Consider the following 23,153-nt stretch of genomic DNA (forward strand, 5'->3'; position numbering starts at 1 on the left):
GTCATCCAGCTCTCAAGTGAAGAGGCTGAGACTGGAGCTCAGCTGTCCTGGCACCTGGTTCAGTGACCTCCCCAGGCCACCCTGATCACCTTCAGGTTGCATCTGCCTCCTCTTTCCAACCAAAGGTGGGTCTTACTGAGGAGAGACTGGAATCCACTTCCACCTGCCACCCAGCCCGCATACCTCTTAAGTCTCCTCTATCAATGAATTCACAGGGATGGGGTCGATGGCCCCACAGGTTGTAAAAGCACCAGAGCCCCCACATCTCTCCGTGTTCTTCATGGGATGCTTAAACACTCCCCTGCAGGCACTGCACAGGCACTGCCCTTTAATGTTCCTTGAATGCAACCTGGTCAAGATTTCCCAAGACCCTGAGAACACAGCCCTACACCATAAGTGGAGAAGGGCGGCCAGGCAGGGAAGCAAGAAGGCAAGGAGAACAGGACAGCAGCAGGACCCCTCCTGCCAGAGAGGAACCCACCCCAAACCAACCAGCCCCACTCTCCCCATCCCTCCTGCTCTCTATGCCTTCCCTCTCTGGCTGTTCCTTCTGATTTCACACTTTGCCTTATCTCAAAAGGAATACCTGGTTGAACCAGATGGAAATTACAAAGGCCAAACATGTCAAACTCTCTGAAATTATTCTTTGAGGGACAGTGCACTTTGAAATGCTCAATGACAGGACTTTTGCCCTCCCTCCTGGATACCATAAAATTTAGTGAGATGAACATGGATAGAATTCACTGGAAGCCAGAATTCAAAGTAGAATTTGAAAAACGACTGCAGATCATCAAATTCCCTTGTCTTCTAGATAGGAGAACTCATCCCAGGAAGACAAAGGACCTCCCAAGACGTCTGTTCATGAGCAGCAGAACCGGGACTCAACCTGTATTTCATCACTCCACCTCACACCACACTGCAGAAGCAACACAGGAAGCCCTGAGGCCTGGCTATTTTGGCAGCCTCGTTGGCACATTCAGGATGAGAGACTGTGGGGCAAACAGGACCTCAAAGGTCACCTTATCCATCATTCATTTCACAGAAATCTTTTGTCTTAAAATTTTTAAAAACTGAAAATGTGAGACGATGCATGTGAAACTAATGCCACTGAAATAATTTATTTCAGCAATTTAGGCTCTTGCCTCAGGGTCAGGACTGTGAATGTGTCACTATTTATTACAGGTGAAGGTGAAATGCCAGGTAAGGGAGATTTCAGGCTGATGCATGCCATACGCACGAGGCGTACCTCGGTCTGTGTATTTGATCTGCTATTCACAGCATCCTGTGAGCTAGGGACAGTTTTATTTGTTTGTTTGTTTTCTCCCCAAAGCTCTAGTACATAGTTGTATATTCTAGTTATAAGTCGTTCTAGTTCTTCTACGTGAGCCCCCACCACAGCATGGCTATTGACAGACAAGTGGTGTGGTTCCATGCCTGGGAACCAAACACTAGCCGCTAAAGCGGAGTGTGCTGCACTTTAACCCCTAGGCCATCAGGGCTGGCTCTAGGGACAGATTTTAATACGTCACCTCACAGTGGGAAATGGCAGCCTCAGACTCACAAGATGCAAGAACATGTTCACAGTCTCAGAAAGTCAGCATGAGAAACAGGTCTCCAGTTCATGGCCTGAGTAGACCAGCGACTGTTCCCACCAGGCAGGTGGCCCAGGCCCAACTCCTTCCAGAAACACTTTCCAGGACTGAGCCAGGCTTCTCTTCAAGAGCCTTACCTTTGTCCTGCCCATTGCTGCCTGGTGCCAAACCGTTCACCACGGCTTTAGAAGCATCAACATCACATTCTGAAAGAAAGAAAGAAAGAAAAAGAGCACGAGGCTTGAGACATGTCTCCCCAACATTCACTGAGTTTACATATATTCTCTACATATAAACCAGATACATTCTATACAAAATGGTTTATATATATTCTATTTCCCCAAATGCTGGGACTAAAGCCCTATCCCGAACCCCTGGAGTTCATTTGGCTGAGACTATGTCACTCTACCTAGGCTCTTAAGACTCAACTTCCCTGACATAAACCACACTGATAGGCCAGCCTGGACGCTCCTCGATCCAGACACTGCCCCTCCCCACCAGTGGCCTGGACCTCCTGACACTGGCCCCCCAGCCTCTGACCTGCTCATTGCCCCCAGTCCACCTACAGATGAAGGTTAATTCTCCAGACGCCACAGTCTCCCTTGCACCTACATTTCTGGGACGGATGGAAGGAGGGTGTTGGCAAGAAGGCCAGAAATCTCAAGTAGAAGAAACATCACAGGTTCCATCACCCCATCTCTTCTTTCTTTGACTGTCCCTTCCCCACGTACCTGCCCTAATTCCTCATGACCGTCTTCTCTCTAGGAGTGTAGGCCTTGCATTGGGCCTCCCCAAGTCAGCATCGGGGCAGCCTCTGGGCTTCCACCAGGCCCAGACTGCGTCCTTCCTTCCTTTTTTTTTTTAATTAAATATAGCTAAACTTGAAGAAATTTTGAAAAATAATTCCAATGGCTCCTACTCAAACCTCGGCAGCACAGTGCGTTGGTGTCCAACAGCCTGGGTCTGCTACAGCTCCACTACACACTAGCCGGGTGATCCCAGACAAATTATTAGGCCCTCTGTGCCTCAGTTTCCCCATCTATAGAATGGTGTGGTAAACCATGCCCACCTTTGTGGGTTTGCCAGGAGAATGAAGGGAGGCAACGCAGGTTAAGAACTTCCCTCGGTGGCTGGCAGCCCAGTCCAAACTTGGAATAAAAAGAATCCATTATTTGCATGCTGCTCTTTCCACCAAAGGTTAAAACAAATGTTTTCCACATAGTTGCTTTCTTCCTAATGATCATTTTTAATAGTGGCATAATATTCCATCAAGTAAACACACATAATGAACCTACTCATTCCCATCTTCATGGGGGTGATGTTTTTGTTTCCTTCAAATTAAGACAGAAATTCCCAAGAGTGGGACTATCAGGTCAAAGAATCCAGATTTTTTGGTATGAAATGCCTCCTTCCAGCTCCACGCCCGAGAGGAAGAACCTGGGGAGAAGTCCCACAGGCATTCCCACACCCTCACTCTCCTGTCCGGCCCCTCCTTCCTACTTCTTCCACCCTCATTCATGCCAGGAATGGTGATGCCAGTTTAAGCTAATTCTTTTTTTTTTTTTAATAAGTTTTTTTTTTTTTTTGTGAGGAAGATCAGCCCTGAGCTAACATCCATGCTAATCCTCCTCTTTTTGCTGAGGAAGACCGGCTCTGAGCTAACATCTCTTGCCAATCCTCCTCCTTTTTTTCCCCCAAAGCCCCAGTAGATAGTTGTATGTCATAGCTGCACATCCTTCTAGTTGCTGTATGTGGGACACGGCCTCAGCATGGCCGGAGAAGCGGTGCGTCGGTGCCCGCCCGGGATCCGAACAGGGGCCGCCAGTAGCGGAGCGCGCGCACCTAACCGCTAAGCCACAGGGCCAGCCCCTAAGCTAATTCTGATATCAGAAGAGAGAGAAACTTTAGGTTGCAGAGCAAAAGCTAAAAAAAAAAAAAAAAAAGAAAAAGAAAAAGCGGACTGGCCTGTTTTAAATGACAACAAAAACAAAAAGCCACACAAGAAAAAATGAGTTACAAAGCAGGAGAAACTGGCAGTACCTAAGTCTACTTGGAGGGGAAAAGAAGGTGAGTAGCTTCTTTACACGCAGCAAAAGCACTCAAGGAATCCAAGACAAGCCAAGTCCTTCTCCTCTCAAGGAGGAAATCTGAGCTCATAAGCCATGGCTGGAACACCAGCCACACCTTGGGCATCGTACCCAGTACTTTGTGGGCACTGCCTCATTTAATCCTCACAAAATCCCAGTGATTTGGCACTTCTATGATGTCCATTTTACAGAGAAGGACATAGAGAAGGGTCCACCACTGGCTTAAGGCCACACAGTTGGTAGGTGAGGAAGCCACGTTACGGCCCTGGGCTGTTCCGCCTGGAGCCCTCCTTGGTCCTAAGCACACACTGTCCTGCACAGTTTAGGATTTGGCTAAAAGGACACTGTATGCAAATAAATGGAAAGGCTTGTTTTTAATCTACAGAGGTCTCCGATAAAACGATGAAGATAATGCAGGATTAGGAGACCCTTGACTGAGACATCCACTTGGTCATCTCCCGCCCCCACTTAGCCTGCAGGTCTCAGGAGCGATCATGGGCGTGCCCAGTAGCCACAGTGGGCCTTAATCTCCAGATGGAAACTTCTCTGCCTTAAACTCTGAACTGGATAGCTGACAGTTCCCAGCTGCACAATGATCAGGGACCTGTTCCCTTCTCTGTCTTCCCTAGCCCATGCTTTCCACCTCAGCTCTAAGCTAAAAATACTCAAAGCTGGTCATTTGTTGAGGTCTTGATTGTTACTACCAAAGGCATAGTAAAAGGGTGAGCAAATTGCTCCACCAGCCTGGATGAAGGAAGTTAGGTTAGCTCACACCCTGGGGCAATTATGGTCAATCTGCTTACTTTTGCTGCAGTCACTCGGATTAAGGAATGCCACTGAGGTATATACATATGTCAGAATTTATCAAACTGTATACTTAAAATATCCACAGTTTATTGTATGCCAATTTTATCTCGATAAAGTTGTTAAAAAATAGAGGGAAAGGGAGCTATTATAAAGATTAGGACATGGTGCATGTAAAGTGCATAGCACAGTTACTGACACATAGTAGGTACTTAATAAGTCATTAGTAATGAAGGTGATTTACAACAAAGCTCTGGCGCCTACCCAGGTCTCAAAAAATATAAAAGGAAATGCAGTGGAGGCCTTCAGAGTAAGTGGGAAATCTGGATAAACTGCTCAGTTTTATAAATTTGTCAAGAAGAGAAAAAAAGGTTTTATACGACTTACCAGAGCTCATGGTGGTAACAGGACAAGTCTTCTGCAACTGGGGCTCTGAACTGCTCTGCAGAAAAACAGCACACAATGGAATTGATGGAACGGCAGGTTCAAGATAAATCCCTATGGTTCACCTTAAAAATGCGAACACCCTATACAAACCTTGATAAAAACAGAGCTGAACCAGGAGCCACCTGGCCAGCCTTCTGGTTCTTGGTCAGCTGCGAACTAACACGACCTTGGGCACATCACTCAACTTCTGTGGTCTCAGTTTTGTCACCCATACTTGGTTTAGATACTACCCAAGATCTCTTCTGGCACTAACATTCTATTAAAAACCTCAAGTTACATGAGTGCACATGAGTTAAGGAGAGGGTGAAGGAAAGAACCAAGTTTTAGGAGAATTGGTAAAATCACAACACAAACTGATTATCAAAGGTTAATAACAACTTATATAGAGTTTATTATGCACAAAGAAATGTTCTAGATGCTTTAAATATATTAATTCATTTGATCCTCACAACAACCCCACAAGGTAAGCACTAACATTATGTTAGTTTACATAGATGAGCAAACTGGGGCATAGAGAGCTGAACAGCTTGTCTGCCTCTGTGGTAGTGTTGATACTGGAGCCCTGACAGCCTGATGTGAAGGCCCAGGCGCCTAGGCACTGCACTCTACCGCCTTGAGGTGGGAATGCATCCACTTACTCACCACTGATATGCAAATGGAAACCCTCTCATTCAGTACACTGAGTCCTGAGTCCCCAGTAACCACTGATCTGCTTCCTGTCACTACAGTTTTACCTTTTCTAGAATTTCATAAAATAGTATCATAGTCTATGTAATCTGTATACCTGGCTTCTCTCACTTAGCATAACACAATTTAGCAGTTGGCCACATATGTGTGGGTCTGGCTCTGGACTTTAGTCTGTTCCACTGATCTGTCTTTCTCAAATAACTCATTCTCTTGATTATTACTGCTTTCTAGTAAGTCTTGAAATCAGGTAGTATGAGTCTTCCAACTTCAGTTTTTTTCAAAATCGTTTTGGCTCTTCTAGATCCTTTGTATTTTCATATGAAGTTTAGCATCATCTTATCAATTTCTACCAAAAACAAAAATTTAAAAAGCCTGCTGCAATTTTAATTGGGATCATGTTGAATCTATAGGTCAATCTGGAGAAAATTAACATTTTAACAATACTGATTTTTCCAGTTCACAAGAAGGGACTCTCCCTTTATGCAGGTTTTTTTTTTTTTTTTTTTCCTGTGAGGAAGATCAGCCCTGAGCTAACATCCATGCTAATCCTCCTCTTTTTGCTGAGGTAGACCGGCTCTGAGCTAACATCTATTGCCAATCCTCCTCCTTTTTTTTTCTCCCCAAAGCCTCAGTAGATAGTTGTACGTCATAGTTGCACATCCTTCTAGTTGCTGTATGTGGGACGCGGCCTCAGCAGGGCCAGAGAAGCGGTGCGTCGGTGCACGCCCCGGATCCGAACCCAGGCCCCGAACCCAGGCCGCCAGCAAAGGAGCACGCGCACTTAACCACTAAGCCATGGGGCCGGCCCTATGCAGGTTTTCTTTAATTTCTCTCAGCAATGTTTTGTAGTTCTCAAAGTACAGGTCTTGCACATATTTTGAATAGCAAGGTCTAATTGAACATGTCTTAAGGACAATCAAAAAGCAAGTCTTCAGGATATATAGAACCTGCTATTTAAAGTGTGGTCCGTAGACCAGCAGCATTGGCATCAGCTGGGAGCTTATTAAAACTATAGAAACTCAGACTTACCCCACACCAACTGAATCGGAATCTGCCTTTTAACAAGATCCCCAGCTGGTCCCTATGCACTTTAAAGTGTGAGAAGCAATGATGTAGAGGAAATCAACCCCCTGGTTCCTGAATTCTCTAATAAGAAGGTCAAGGTATGGTCTGAAGGTCTGCACAAGGAAACACTTTAGCTTCCTTTTTAACACACTGAAGCTGGGCACTGGCTTCCTTTCTGGGCTGCTGCCTTGCTCACTCTCCTTGGAATTGACCCAGTAGAATGCTAGGGGCAAAAAGGAAATCATTCTAAGTCCTATGCAACCCAAATCCACAGTAACTTTGCTTCTGTCACTATCAAATACACCTGAGACTATCCGTGACCTTCAACAGCCCTCTCAGATAGTTCCCTAAGCTGTGGAAACACTTGTTCTTTCAGTTAAGAAACACAACCTGCTGTGTTCTGTATGCCCCACTGGTTTCCATTCCTGGTTTTATGATCCCTCAGTCGGCCTCCCAGGACCAAAAGGGCTGTCATGATATCATCCAAACATTTTCATGTTTAAAATACTTAAGGTTTTATTTATTCAACTTTAAAAACGTGATTGAAAAAATGTTTTTGATTCAGCCATGAAGCTATCTTAACAGAAAATATTTTTCTTTTTTTACAGTTCTTTCTAACCTTTATCTGCATAAATAGCATTTATGTAGTTGTAAACATAATGTCTGGACAGCTCTGTGTTCTAATTTTTAAATTAAATATTTCCTAAATATTTTTCTGGATTTTTACATAGTCATCATATCTATCATTTTAATGGCTGTATAATATTTTATTGTAATAACACTCCATAAATCATTTACCAATTCCCTCTGTATAGTTTAGTTTAATTCACCTTAATTTTAAAAATAAGTACATAGCACAACAGTATTCTCAGCCTGGGGAAGAGATGAATGTCAATGTCTTATGAACCACACAAAAAGGATGCCTCAACTCAGACCCAATAGTAATCACTGTCATATGTGGGTAGCCCTTTGCACATTTTATATTTCTCAGTATAGATACTAGTAATTTCTAAGTGTCAGCCCCACTCTTACTTACAAACTGATCTAAAGCACATATGGTCAGGGATAATATCCAAAATACCAACCAGCATTTTGCCACAAATGTCCACCAACCAGAGTAGACACCAGTTGCAGCATTCTCTAGGAGCCCCCTCCCTGAACCAGGTGTTAACCATTTAGTGGTTGGACAGTAAGAAGACAGAGAAGGGGCCCAGGATGGTGGGACACTATTTCAATATTTTAGGAACTAGTATGACAGTAGTAGGTGACAATGACAATGCATAGGTGAGTACCAACTCTGCACACAAAGGCTTTCTGGGTAGTGGGTTCTGTTGCGTGCTCTCACTTTGTGATTGCTCGAATCTGCAGCAGGTGACAAAAGAAGTAGGAGGCAGTTTAAAATAAAAACTGCAGCAAGGCTGGCAGTGGCAGCTGTGCCAAGGACGATGCCCAGTGTCCAGTTCTCGCCAATGGTGTCAACAGCAGCAACATCCTATCCAGACTATTCCAAGGCCTGATTTTGGCTCTGATTCCAGCCCACTCAGTTCAACTCCTTGAATTCCTTCCCATGTTCTGAGTGCAGTTCTCCCGCCTCCCGTAAACTCTGTGAACCACTCAAGACCCCGCCAATAAATCCCTTTTCAGTTTGAGTTAACCAGAGGTGGTTTCTGGTCATCTGCAACCCAAGAATCTTGACCAGCACAAGCCAAGACAGAGGAGGAAGTCTCAAGATTTCATTCGAAGAGAAGAAACTTCATTCCTCTCTCCTGAAGTGAGCCCGGCCAAATCTGAATCTCAAGTGGCTCAGCAAATGGTTTTGTCTCTACAACCTGAAGAGCTCAAGAGTCAAGGCAGCAGGGACACGAACAGGAAGCTGCACAAACTGAGACTGACCAGAAGAATGCTGAGAGCTTGACAGTCATAATCTAGTCCCTGTAGTTTATTTAGAGACAGTACAAGCGATTACAATCATATGTAGAACATGAGAGTTTATTTTATATAGAAACCTCTGACACTTAATATTTATTTAAAAACTAAACTGTAAAGAGCTTGATTTGCTTGAGAACATGATGGTACTTCTTTGGAATTTCTCCCCCAAGTCCCCTCCAAAGGAGGCAGGCACCTTTGGGTTAAAGCCAAAAAGATAAGCTGTGCCATCTAGTGGCAAAATCAGACAGCTGCAAGTGAGCAGCTATCCCCAAGTGGGTTGCAGGAACCTACACAGTGTCACAGCTTGGGTGGGCCAGCGAGGGTCAAGCCACCATTCCACCCCTTGGGCTGTTGGGACCTACCATACTTGGTCAAAGCACCACAGCATCAACACAGACATTCCACCAGAAGAACAAGATGTGAAGTAGCCAGACTTGTTAAGAATGCATCCAGATAATTAACAGTTCTGCACGGTCCCTCCCTAATTCCACGACCCTATAATTCTGAGATAAGTCTTGACAGAGTGAATAATAACTAAAAAGCAGAAGTTACACTCATGCTTCCAGCTGAAATAGGATCCAATAACTAAATATGGGTTGTTTATTGGGGAAGAAAAGAAGGTCCTTATATGGATGGTTCAGGGATATAAGAATAGGGAAGAATAGAGTTTCTCTGTAAAAATGAATTTGAGGTCCAGCAAAGGTTCTTGGAAGAGAATGAGCCTTTGGCTGACCTCTCACACAGCATGCTCCATCTTCTCCTACGCCCTGTGGGGTTTTGCCTCCATAGCTTCCCCCCACATACATAAACACACACACACACTAGATTGTTAAGTTTCCGGAGGGGAGACACTGTGTCATCCTCAGGACTGAACATACAGTGGGCGCTCCGTCATGAACTTTGCCTTTGTCTTTATTTAACCTTCAGAGCCTAACTTTGGAATCGTATCTCCAAGATAACCAGGAACCTCCTTAACTTCACTGTAGCTACTTAAAAGGAAGCTAGCTCTCCACTCTGACCAAACCTGGTTATACTCTACAATCTGGGACTTGATGTATTTGCAGCTACTTCCAATGGCTTGAAAAGAAGAGGGACAGCTCACAAAGCCCCAGAATCAGTGCTTGGCCTTATTGCTTTATACTTTGCTGATCTACCAGCAAAGCCACATTTCTCAATTTTTTGACATCTCATCATTTTTTGACATCTCATCCTCTTCTCAATCTCTATTAATAACGTTTCTCTTCAAACGAACTCTCTACATTATTGGAGAGGATGCAAGAGGCTCTTCATAAAGCCAGAAAGGATAAACACTGAGTTTCTGACACTTCCTTTCAAGGGGAGGAAGTTAGGATAAACTTGACCCTGACATTAACTTTGGTCTGGAATCTCATGACATGCTGGGGGCTCAGAACACAACAAGCACAAGGTTTCTGTGAAAAGACCGATGCTTCTGGAGAGGGAGCAATAGCAAAACACACCAGAAAGGCCATCCTCCATGTCCTCCCATTTCCTCCTGGAGTCCCTCCAACGCAGTTTCCGTTCTAACCAATTATCTGAAACGGCCTTCAGAAAGGTTTCCAGTGCACACACATGTTTCTGCACTGCTCGGGGCCTCACTGACCTTTCCGCTGAATTCAAGACAGTTAACTCCTTCCTCCTCCCACACACACTTTCTGGTCCTGATTTCTAAGTGTCACTGTGGGCTGGTTTACATCGGGCCATGAGGATCCTCCTTCTGGAACAGGGCCTCTGTGGTTCTTCTAGGAGTTTAAGAGCTAGAGGGCCCTGAGCGGGGTCCTCATTCCTTTCCAACTACACACTAACTTCCTTGAGGATTTCATCTGCAATATTAGAACCAGAAGGATCCATGCAGGTTACCTAGTCTATTTGCATGGTTTTCCATCTGTATTGGAAGGAGGCTCCATGAGACCCCTCAGGCAACAGGGCAGGTGCCCACCCACCCACTTCCCACCTTTCACTTCAACCAGGGCAGCTGTGCTTTTAGTGATTTCATTCATTTATACTTCCTGAGCTTCCCTTAATAAATGGGTTCTGTGACTACACACAACAAAAAGGTTCATAACCAAAAAATCCACTCCCTAATAAGGAGTGCAAAGACTGAGATCCAGAAAAAGTTTCCCTTTGTCTTGCTTTTTACTCCTTCTACTAAGACCCCTTTCCTTCTTATCCTTCTCTGCTTCCTCAGAGCCCCCTCAGCCTTTGACCTCTGGGCAATGGATACTGGATTCCAAATGAGAATCAGCCCTCCACAGCAAATGCACAGACTAGACAGTGTCATTTCCCCTTTAGAACCTTTCGATAGCGCCCCATTACTTACTGAACAATGCTTAGTCCCGATAATCAGCTACAAGAACCAGCTGAGTCCATTACTTGTCTCTCCCCACTTTGCCTTCCAGGTCTGCTCCTCCAATCAGGCCTCATACACCAAGCACACTAGACAGTGAGCACCTCCCAGCAGGGCAGAGTCTTCCTGCTTATCTCTGTATCCTAACACCTAGTATGGCGCCTAGCACAAAGCAAGCACCTAGTTAACATTGGTGGACTGAGTATTTGTCCCTCACACACATCTGACTGCACTGCCTTCTCTTCTTTCCCTTGCCATCCGCCTCCACCCCACACCTGATAAGTTGCCTAATCTTGTCAATTATTCCATCTCATGACTCATGAATCCTAGCCACCTCCGCTTTTCCATCCTCACACTCACCATTCTATCCCATCACCTCATTCATAGACCATTACAATGGCCTAATAAGCCTCAGAATCACTCTATAGCCCATGTACTGCCACATTCTGACTTTAGCAGTGAAAGAGTTCCTGGGTCCAATTTCAATGGGGAAAAAAATCCACGGGGCCCCTATAAGCTCCACGGAGTTGGCTGGGCAGTACAGGGCAAAAGGGAAAAAGGCAGCAAACCTCCTAGGAAAGAATCATGTATCTAAAACACAGCCCTGATGATCCCATTCAAATAGCGTTTTATGCACCCAGGATAGTGCTTGGCCCAGAGGAGACCAACGTGAATCAGACAGCTGCTGTCTTTGAGGGTGATAGACATGTCCCACTTAAATATAATATAATGGGGAGCTCTTCTGCTATCAATTTGACCTAATGTTACAGGAGCACACAAAGAAAAGGAATAAATTCTGCATGGGAGAGAGAATTAAGGAATGAATAAATACTAAAATTTTCAAATGTTCAATGACATACCTTCTAAAATCACTTCAAATGTCACACTTTGGGAAACACTGGTCTGAAAATTCAAGTCCAAATTCCTTACATACCATAAGGCCCTGTAAGATGAGGTCCCAATTGCTTTTCCAGTCTCATCTCCCCCATGTACTCAATAAGCCCTAAATGCCTCATCCCCCATATTTGTTAATCCTACTGAATCCCGAGCAAGATTTCCCATTTCCAAGTCTTTAATCTCATTGTTACTTCCCACTTCTCTCATCAACCCAAACTTCAAGGCCAACCCCAGCAGTCAGATCCACTTGCCCAACAAAAACTAAAGGTTTTTATTTTGGTTTAGTTTTAATTCCTATTAAAAGTCATAACGATAAGCTCATTTTAATAAGACCTATTTATAATCACAGAATTCAGACATCCTATGCCCAAGGACCCACTAAAATCATCACACTCTCATCACAGGCCCATGCCAGAGAAGGGTCAGATCCAGAGCCAGAAAGTGAACTACCAATAAATCTGCAATCATTTTTTATCTTTTATACTTAAACGGTGCCTCTAAATCAACAAAGGACATTCTGCCAAGAAAATTGCCAACAAGCAAAATACAGCCCAAAAATAGTTTGAAGTCTTATAAATGCAACATTATTTGCACCTCAGACAATAGAATTTAGGAGATAACTTGTAATCATATATTATCTATGTATTAAAATGCATGGTTTGCAGCAAACATAATTGAGAGGGTTAATAGCCTTATTTTACAGTGTACTCATACTTATTGCCAAGAAAATAAATTAAAAAGGCATGAGGAAATAACTCCCAGAATAAAAAAATGCAAATAATAAACAAATGTATGAGAAAATGTTCACTTGACCTGATTAGTTTAAAAAAAAAATAGATTCAGATAATGACTAACCATTTTTTCCACTTCTTAAATTATCCACAAATTTAAAAACACTAACACTCAATGTGGACAAATACAAAGACATTGACATTTTCCTACACAGCGAGTGACACTAAATTGTTATCACTGTTTTCAGCATAACAATCAAGAGTTATACATCTCATCCCCTTTGTGCTTTAGGGGAATCTAGCTCAAAGAACAAACCCCAAATGACAATAAAGCTACACAGACAGATGTTGACCATAGTTTTATTAATAATAGTGAAAACCTAGAAACACTCCAGGGTTCAGTGATGGGGACCAATTACATGGCCACATATCCCCTGGGTGGACTGTTGGACAGTTATGAAAACAATGATCACATAGACCCACAACATGGGAAAACACTTCTCATAGGATTAGGTGAATAAAGCAGGATGTAGGTCTGTGTGACATTATGATTGTAATTATGTAAAAAATAAAACACATGCATATATTTGAAAGGAAATCTGGCCAAATTTTAATAATGATGTGGTAGCGTGGAACTACAGGTAACTTTTTAATTTCATTTCTGTTTTCCAAACTGTTTATAATGTGGTTATAATACATTTCTTTGCTTTTCTTTTCTTTTTTTCTTTTGGTGAGGAAGATCGGCCCTGAGCTAACATCTGCCAGTCCTCCTCTTTTTGCTGAGGAAGACTGGCCCTGGGCTAACATCCATGCTCATCTTCCTGCACTTTATATGGGATGCTGCCACAGCATGGCCTGACAAGCAGTGTGTCGGTGCGTGCCCGGGATCCAAACCAGCGAACCCCGGGCCGCCACAGCAGAGCGCACGCACTTAACCGCTTGTGCCACCGGGCTGGCCCCATAATACATTTCTTTTTTAACGAAAGGTAGTTATTTTTTAGCTCCAACTTGGCATTTGATATGCAATTATATAATCTTCAGAACTTTCAAGAGAAAATTCCAGGAGACAAGCTGAAAAAATGCCACTAACAATCCTGCCCATCAGAACATGGCAGCTGCACACGATGCACTCTTCCACAGGACTAAGAGCAAACACCCCAAGTGTAGAATGCCAACGTTAATCACCAGTGATTGCTTTTGTTTAATGAAGCCAAACCCCTATGTAGTTCCTTATGAGGACAAGGGGGGCAATAAAAGGACTAGAATGTTCAGCCAGATTTCCTAAAGAAGCAATTGTATCAAAACGTTTCATCTTAAAATAGTCAGCAGGGGCTGCCAGGTGACAATGCACACAGTACCCCATGCTTCCTAGGCTTGCTGGCTGCTAATTCCCTGCTCCTAACACGACTTCATGGCATTCCAGAGCCCTGAGCTCCTTCTCAAACTCTTTATATGTACAACTCTGGGCACACAAAGTTTCTTAAATATGCTTTGTTAACCAAGACAAGTCTTAAATACAAAAAGTGGCCCATTTGTGTTTCCCAAATATGGCTGTGTCTACAGAACCAAAACAAAGCTGTCTAACTGCAGCATCCAGTACATTTGGAACCCTCCACTGAGACTATCTAGATCATTCAAACAAGGGCAGATTCCTAAATTCATTAGATAAAAGCAAAACATCTTAGCTCTGTTTCAGTTGTAAACACATCACCTCAAACTAATAAAGGCAAAGCCCAGGATATGGATGATGCCTTTCTTCTGGCATGTCTACCATACCATGTCTACCTGTAGAGAGAGCATGAAGGAAAGCATTTTGAATGCTCAGGCGAGTCAAGGTTGCGCCAGAGGCCACAATGTAAGTAAAGGAGACTAAGAAGTTACTATGTGTGGCTGAAAAAAAATCTGCAAAAGCTGAAAAGGGGTCTGTTAGCACTTGAGAACAGGAAAGAAGGGTGGGTTTGATATGGCAGGAGAGGTGTCCACTCTTACAGACAATCCATAGTTCCCTCTCCACTTCTCTTTTAAACTACAAAATTCCTAAGGCTATGTATTGACCACATCGTATATCATACAGACATCTGCAGCAGGAACGAGGGAACAGAAGTTCCATTCAGTAACAAGACTTTGGGTCTTCTGCAAATACATAACTTAAATACCTCAATTCACAATACTGGCTTATTCAGGAATTGCTTGTTTTCCTTAAGACGTTTTGAAGTTTTACTGAAAGTGTACTAACCTAGCAAAAAGCCAATATGAAACACTAAAAACATTATCTTTTCTAAGAAAACCTCTCTTCTAGGCAGCATTTGTTTAATGACTGAGGTGGAACACACTTAGACTGGCCCCAGAATCGATAATCCCTGAACTCAGGCCTTAGAGGCTGAAGACTGCATCAGATTGTTGGTGCCTCACTGTAATAAACGTGAGACCCCAATTTCCATTAATCACGCAGTGAATTATACAAGGTTATCTACTTTTCTCTATTCTCTAAATTCTGCACTAATTTTAGGTAATTTTTTAATATATCAGGTATAAAAGCTGCATCTAAGCATTTGAGAATACAGTGTAAATTTCCAAAATAGGTTTTCTTCAAACTAATCTAAAACCACTAAAATAGTGAATATAGTGCCAAGCTCACTGCAAACATTCAATAAAAGTTTTTTTTTTTTTGTAATCCATGTTGTCTCTCAGACCATACTACCTGGAAAGAAGTTGGCATCTATTATACATTTATATATTAATAAAAATTATATATATATGCATCTATATATACACACAGACTTCAGTTGCTCTACGTGTATCCAACCATGTCAATAATCACTTTCAATATCAATAGTCTAAATGCACCACTTAAAACATAGACACTGTCTGAGGCCGGCCCGGTGGCGCAAGCGGTTAAGTGTGCGCGCTCCGCTGTGGCAGCCCGGGGTTTGCCGGTTCGGATCCAGGGTGCACACCGACGCACTGCTTGGCAAGCCATGCTTTGGTGGCGTCCCATATACAATGGAGGAAGAAGGGCACGGATGTTAGCCCAGGGCCAGTCTTCCTCAGCAAAAAAAGAGGAGGACTGGCAGATGTTAGCACAGGGCTGGTCTCCTCACAAAAAAAAAAAAACAAAAAAAAAAAACATGGACACTGTCAGAGTGGATCAAAAAACAAGATCCAACTGCATGTTATCCATAAGAAGCCCACTTTAACTATAAGGACACATAGATTAAAAGTAAATGGATAGAGAAAAATATACCATGCCAGCAGTTGCTATATGTGCTTAGTGGCTGTGAGAAAACCACAAAAAACCCGAGTCAAAAGAACTGGGTTTGAATCCAAACTCTGCCAGGACTGTGCAAATTGGGAAGTCTCTTAATTTCTCAGCCTCAGTTTACTCACTTATAAAAGGGAATAATACCTACATTAATAAGGTGTTTCTAAGATTAAATTTTAAAATACAAATGAAACATTGTAAATTGTTACAAAAGGAAAAGTATTCTAGTGAAGAAGGTGCTGGTCCTTTTAACCTTTGTTTATTACTTTAACAGACTGATGAATATAATCATTGTATATCTTTTTTCCTGCTGGGAAAAATTCACCCTGAGCTAACATCTGTTGCCCATCTTCCTCTTTTTTCCTCCCCAAAGCCCCAGTACAAAGTTGTATGTTCTAGTTGTAAGTCCTTCTAGTTCTTCTATGTCAGCCACTGCCACAGCATGGCTACTGATAGACGAGTGGTGTGGTTCCACGACCAGGAACCAAAACCGGGATGCCAAAGTGGTAAGAGTGCCAAACTTTAACCACTAGGCCATCAGGGCTAGCTCAATATAATCACTGTATATCTTATCATGAGGATGATATTACCAATACTCACCTGTACAAAACATCAGGCTTTACAAACTGAAATAGCATCTAAGAACCAAGAAATTCATCTCTGCCTCTGCCTTCCTATGCAGAGTCAGGCAATGAAGGACACTCTCAATAAAGGCATCATATTTTAAGAGACTTCGGAGTTGCTCTCTCTTCAAGGTCAGGTCTTAAGGAACCAAATCATTATCATCAAGACCCATTTACTGTGCATGCATTCTGTGCAAGGCCCTGTGCTCATGCTTGAGAACAGACAGATGAACCATCTCTTCATTTCCTAAATGCCAACTGTGAGCCAGCCATTTTACATGTCATTTCTAATCTGCAGAACTCCGGGTAAGGTTTCTACACTCACTTTGCAAATGGAGAAACTGAGCCTCAGTGAAAGAGTCTTGCAGAAGCACGCGGGAAAGCTGGAGTGCAGATCCTGGTGCTGACTCCCAAGCCCACGCTCTTTCCACTCCACACGTGGCCTCACCCAAAGAGGCGGAAAACAGTCCTTGCCCGAAGCAAGATGCTCCTATATGAAGGTTGTTCAGAGAATATATAAGATTATAAAAGAGAGATGGATAATTTAGGGGGTATTTTTATCTAGCTGTAGTAATAACATAACCAAATTTATCAACCAAGTCTTGATTTATCACCAATTTATCACCAAGTCGAGATGGTGCCTGCCCTCAGAGACTTTACATTCCAACTAGGGAGAGGTGATTAATAGCCTTGAAATCTTGATGAATCACTACAGATAGCATGGAAGAGTATATATGGACTGCCCTCAACTGTAGGAATATGCCAGCTAAGAGAATGCCAAGCTTCAAGACTTACCTAGGAAAGACCTGGGAACATGCTGACAAAAGCATCCTTTTCTGAATGCTTAAAATATCCCTGTAGTTCTTATAATATTAACTTCTGTATAGAGAGTGCTCATTGGGGGAGGTTAATAAGACCACAGACAGCATTTTCCAGCAGACTTTAGGAAGCAATGACACCCATAAACACCCCCTTACCCATACACACCTTTAAAAATGTGTAGAGGAACTCTAGAATATATATAACTTGGATTTTAGTTGCCGCTCTGCCACTTACTGGATGCATGATCTGAGGTTAATCAGTTAACCTTGCTAAGCCTCAGTCTCCTCATCTATAACATAATAACAGCTGTCAATCTCAGGGTGTTACGGTGATTAGATGAGGTCAAGCACATTGAGTGCCTATCAGTGTCAGAAAATGCTCAATAAATTTTAGCTGCTTTCAGCATGATCATCATCATTAACAGCATCTGAAGGTGAGGCTCAAACTCATTTTCTCCTCAGCTGGTTTCTCTGAGTAGCAGCAGATTTCTTTTTCAACTACAGGAAGGCTAGTCTTTTCAAGCTAATTAAAAGAACAGTCTCAGCTCTCCTTTCAAGAGCTAACTGCACCTACTTCCTCTCCCTTATCAAGTTACACAGCCTATCTTTCCCCCAACAGAACAATGCCCTCTATAAGTTAACTTCCCGTAAGAAGCACAGTCACTAGTCTACCCTTTCTCCAAATAGTTAATTCTCATGGATGTTACTAGCTAGGTATCACTTGATTTACATACAAAACGTACTGTCTTCCGTGTCTTTTGCTATTAACAAGCTGTTCTCACAAAGTGTGAAGGTGGAGTTCTCAAGGTGGTTTCCTTATAGGTAGTGCTTAGTTCACAGCACAGAATGTGCACAGAATAGATCCAAGTCCAGTTCAGTGGATGGACAGGATTTGTATTGAAGAGTATATGGAAATAACGTTGGGCAGATGGTGTGCACAGGCCACAAAATGGCCTTGAATGCCAGGCAATGGCATTGTGCTTGCCTGTAGCAGGCCACAGAATCCAAGGTAAGTTCTTTAGAAGAGAACTTCCCTGATTCAAGATTAATCTGACTGAGGCCTGCAGGATGGACTACAGAGGTGGGGGCACTGGAGCAGGGAGAGTATGTGAGCTGGTTGCTCGTGAGCAGAGGCCAGGTCAACAGAGAGGGCACTGATGTCCAGTGATTTTTATCAGACCCTCCCCCACTCAAAATTTCCCTCAACCCATATAACACTCTCTCCGCCCAGGAAAGAAGCTCCCAGCAAACTTGTTTTGTCCATTTGGCCGTGAAAAGCTCCACAGAGGCCTTGATTACAGCAACCACGGGTGACAATTTCTACATTTGTCTTGTCTTGCTTATTTGTAGCAAAAACTGCTGCTCAGAGAGAATTTGATTTTCTGGGCTTACTCCTTAAATCTCATTCTGCCATTTTTGCCCATAGCAAATCTTTTTTTCTGCCCAATTGCCTTGGTGGCTGACAATATAAAATTATCAGAAAATAAAAGGTGTCAAACATCCTTTAGAATTCAAAGAAGCTTACTAACTGGAGACAGTACAATAGCAACCACTAAAATAGAATGAAAGATGACAGAGGCAAGGATGTTTAAGAGATCATTTTCAAACTAATATTAAAGACAACAGTTCAACACAAAATGTCCTTGTCTTCACAATTCACAACTTACAAAACATAAGATGCTAGAGAAAAAGAACTATGTGTTCAATTACAATTAATGTAGGATTGGGGGGAGGATGGGATGATGACACTGAGATCCCTGATTAAGAGAATATTAAATCCCTCACACCCTGCTCTATCAGCAAAGAGTTCTAGATGTTCAGGCAGTGACACTACCGCTGTGAACCTCAGTTTCCCCCACATGCAAAACAGGGATTAAAATAGCACTGACTTCCCTGCTGGAAGGATTACCATGTAGTACAGTGCTTGGCACACAGTAAAAACTCAATAAACGGTCACATATCAACCTAACTGGTTTATTTCCCATTTGTCTCATTCTAATTCCAAAAAGCAGGAAAGTCGGAGGTGGGTGGAAATCCTGGTTAATAAAAGGCTCTAGTTAGTCAAGTCCATAGTCAAATGCCCTTTGGTGCGTCTGAGCCCATTCATTCATTCAATAAGAGTTCATTAAATGTGAGGCATTGAATAGTGGTTCTTCTCACTGCTTAAATTTACAGTATGTTCTACATGTCTGGAAACCAAACCATCAAAAATTCTAACAGAGGGCATTTTAAGAAGACTGCAGAGATGGGGGAAAGATAAAGGTCCCATACAAAAATCTCCCCCGCTCTTTAAGTATGCAACAAAAATCTTTCATAAAAATGTAACTTGAGAACATTTGGGTTGGTTCCCAATCTTCCTCAAGACAGCTTTGGTATCTGTGGAGTTTGGTGATTGGATTGGAGGAAATCCAGTTTAAGAAGCATATAATTATAGACTTTCTTCCTATCTGTTTAATAACAAAAATGCAAAAATAAACAAGTTTTTTCTTATGCAAAAATGTAAAGTGTAAGTAAATATACTAGATTATAAAGGGGAAAAAAACTAAAATATGAGCTTAAAACTCTTAAAAACAGAAACGAAAAATACTTGAACTCTCAGCATGGTAATGAAGCATTTCAAATTCCCATCTGCTAATATCACAGCTCTAAAAGCTAATTGGCAAATTTAAATACAGAGAATCAAGCGCAGTGGGGCCTTGGGCAGCACGAAATCTTGGATAACTACACAAAGTTTGCCAACAGGCTTTGATAAATTATCACGTCCAACCAGTGAATTGGGACAGAAAACCCCAGTGACTCCAAGTTACATATATGTGTGATTTAAAATACTCACGTTCCTACTCACTGGTGGTTACACCCAAGTCCAAAGAGAAGGGGGGGAGGAGCAGGCAGGCTCACCAATGTGCCCTAGACACTTACTAGACGAGAACTGACTGGAAAGGCCCTTTCTTGGAGTCACCCAGCAGTCGGCATTTACTCATTTAACAGGAACAAGCGGCCGAGTCCTTCCAATGGGGTGCCAGATGGGGAAACCCTTCTCTGGCCACTCCACTCATTAAATTCAGAGTGAAACCAGCTGCCGGGGAAGGCAAAGGGTGACCCAGCCATGGCTCTAGAAATTCCTAGCAAAAAAAAGAGATGGAGTGCCTGGGTCATGGGAGCTCATAGATCACAGTGCTAGAAGGGAGATTTCAGGCAATTGCAAGGAAGATAAGGAAATCATCCTCATCCTTAGTGTGTTGCTCTGCTCGTGGATGGAAATCCAGTGTGGTTTCTCTATAGGATGTGCTGGGTCCCCATCCCAGTCCCCTCGGCCCCACTGCCCTCAGGGAGGGAGAGCAGATGGAGGAAGACAGGCAGAGGGGCAGGGAGTCCCCAAAGACCAGTAAAACGGTGTGAATGAATAGTAGACCAACCCAAACAATATTTCAATAGGAAAACAAAACCCCAATTCAAGAATTATTAAAATTATATAGATAGAAATACATATAAAATTCACTAAACAAAGGTTAAAAAGTTTTATTTAAATCTTATTTCATTCATTTCTTCTATCACTGAAATCTACACAAATGACATTAAGAAGTTATTTTTTATTTTTTGCTTTAAATGGTTCGATATATTTTTTTTTTTTTTTTTAAGATTTTATTTATTTTTCCCCCCCCAAAGCCCCAGTAGATAGCTGTATGTCATAGCTGGACATCCTTCTAGTTGCTGTATGTGGGACATGGCCTCAGCATGGCTGGAGAAGCTGTGTGTCGATGCACGTGCACGCCCGGGATCCGAACCCGGGCCACCAGCAGCGGAGCGCACGCACTTAACCGCTAAGCCACGGGGCCGGCCCTTTTTATTTTTTTTATTTATTTATTTTTTTTAAAGATTTTATTTTTATTTATTTTTCCCCCAAAGCCCCAGTACATAGCTGTATGTCACAGCTGCACATCCTTTCAGCTGCTGTATGTGGGACAGGCCCCAGCATGGCCAGAGAAGCGGTGCGTCGGTGTGCGCCCGGGATCCGAACCCGGGCTGCCAGCAGTGGAGTGCGCGCACCCAACCGCCAAGCCACGGGGCCGGCCCATGGTTCAATATATTTTAAATAGAGATAAAATGTATATTCGTCCAGATATTCACCAATTCCAGCATGCTTCATTCCTCTGTAACTACTGAGTTTCTATCTTGTACAATTTCCTTTCAGCATGAAGCACTTTTATAATTTTTCTTGTAGAACAGGTCAGCTGGTATGAATTCTCTTCATTTTTTTTTTTAAATCTGGAAATATGTTGATTTCATCTTCATTTTTTTTTTCATTGGTGAGGAAGATTTGCCCTGAGCTAAAATCCGTTGCCAATCTTCTTCTTTTTTTATTTTTATGTGGGCCACCACCACAGCATGGCCACTAACAGACAAGTGGTGTAGGTCCGTACCCGGGAACAGAACCTGAGCCGCCAAAGCAGAGCATGCCAAACTTAACCACAAGCCTGGGGTTAGCCCTTCATCTTCATTTTTTTTTAATTTATTTTTTTATTGCTGTAACATTGGTTTACAACACTGTGTAAATTTCAGGTGTATATCATTATACTTCTATTTCTGCATAGATTACATCATGCTCACCACCCAACTACTAATTACAATCCATCACCACACACATGTGCCTAATCATCCCTTTTGCCCTCAAGAAGTTATACTTAAATATAGAAGTTATGTGAAATCATTTTTAAAATCAAAGAAATTTTAAGATAATCAAAGTGATTGTTTCTCTCATGTCCTGATACTTTTTTTGTTTAAAGATAAAAATACATCTGGGGCCAGCCTGGTGGCACAAGCAGTTAAGCGCACGCAGGTTCGCCGGTTCGGATCCCGGGTGTGCACCGACGCACTGCTTGTCAAGCCATGCTGTGGCGGCATCCCACATAAAGTGGAGGAAGATGGGCACGGATGTTAGCCCAGATCCAGTCTTCCTCAGCAAAAAAAGAGGAGGATTGGCAGATGTTAGCACAGGGCTGATCTTCCTCACAAGAAAAAAAAAAAAACACATCTGTAATACACAGTATGGCAACACACAAACTGACTTCTCTTTGGCTTTAATTTCGTTACTTTAAAAGCAAAAAATGTGGCTTGTAACTATGTTGTAACCAGGTTGGAAGACTCTAATATGATTATCATTGTCTTTTTGTGGAGAACTGGCTATTATCTTTACTTCTACCCCAAAATAAATTATAATTAAATATTGGTTTTAACCCTTGACATAAGGTAACATTAGGTCTTTCTCTTCATCCCTTTTCCTCCAAATTTAGTAATTTCCTCCAAATTTACTGTTTTATAAATTCACTGACTTAATAATCAAAGATTTTCTCAAATGTAAGTTTTCCTCTCATGAATTTTGAGAAAGTACTACTTGCAATGCTGTTCCTAGTCAACTCTGAAGAATTGGAGAATTCAGAAAAGAGCAGGAGCATTTTTATAATTTTATTTATTTATTTTTTCCCCCAAAGCCCCAGTAGATAGTTGTATGTCACAACTGCACATCCTTCTAGTTGCTGTATGTGGGACGCAGCCTCAGCATGGCTGGAGAAGCGATGTGTCGTTGTGCGCCCGGGGCCCGAAGCCGGGCCGCCAGCAGCGGAGCGCGCGCACTTAACTGCTAAGCCACAGGGCCAGCCACATTTTTAAAATTATTCTCACATGTGCCCTTCAACCAAAAAAAAATTTTTTTTTTTTTGATGAGGAAGATTAGCCCTTAGCTAACATCTGCTGCCAATCCTCCTCTTTCTGCTGAGGAAGATTGGCCCTGGGCTAACTTCCCTGTCCATCTTCCTCTACTTTATATGGGATGCCACCACAGCACG

At 42.6% G+C, this 23,153-nt stretch overlaps 1 protein-coding gene across 14 annotated transcripts in view; it reads right to left on the reverse strand.

The window, feature by feature from the left end:
• The window catches only part of SORBS1 (sorbin and SH3 domain containing 1), a 219,596-nt gene that overhangs the window by 108,719 nt on the left and 87,724 nt on the right, over positions 1 to 23,153 (reverse strand). For 13 of the 14 annotated variants that reach the window (XM_087432317.1, XM_087432319.1, XM_087432318.1 and 10 more), the window contains 2 exons: positions 4,871 to 4,925; positions 1,730 to 1,798 (listed from right to left, as the gene is read on the reverse strand). In XM_087432317.1, coding sequence (XP_087288443.1) covers positions 1,730 to 1,798; positions 4,871 to 4,880 — 79 coding nt within the window. In that variant the 5' untranslated portion in view covers positions 4,881 to 4,925. Of the gene's footprint in view, positions 1 to 1,729; positions 1,799 to 4,870; positions 4,926 to 16,814; positions 16,958 to 23,153 lie in introns of those variants that run through there. The other variant, XM_087432320.1, reaches the window with a different exon arrangement.

This window comes from Ceratotherium simum, chromosome 6, assembly GCF_057802395.1.
Source record: "Ceratotherium simum simum isolate JZ-2026a chromosome 6, ASM5780239v1, whole genome shotgun sequence".
NCBI classification, from domain to species: domain Eukaryota; kingdom Metazoa; phylum Chordata; class Mammalia; order Perissodactyla; family Rhinocerotidae; genus Ceratotherium; species Ceratotherium simum.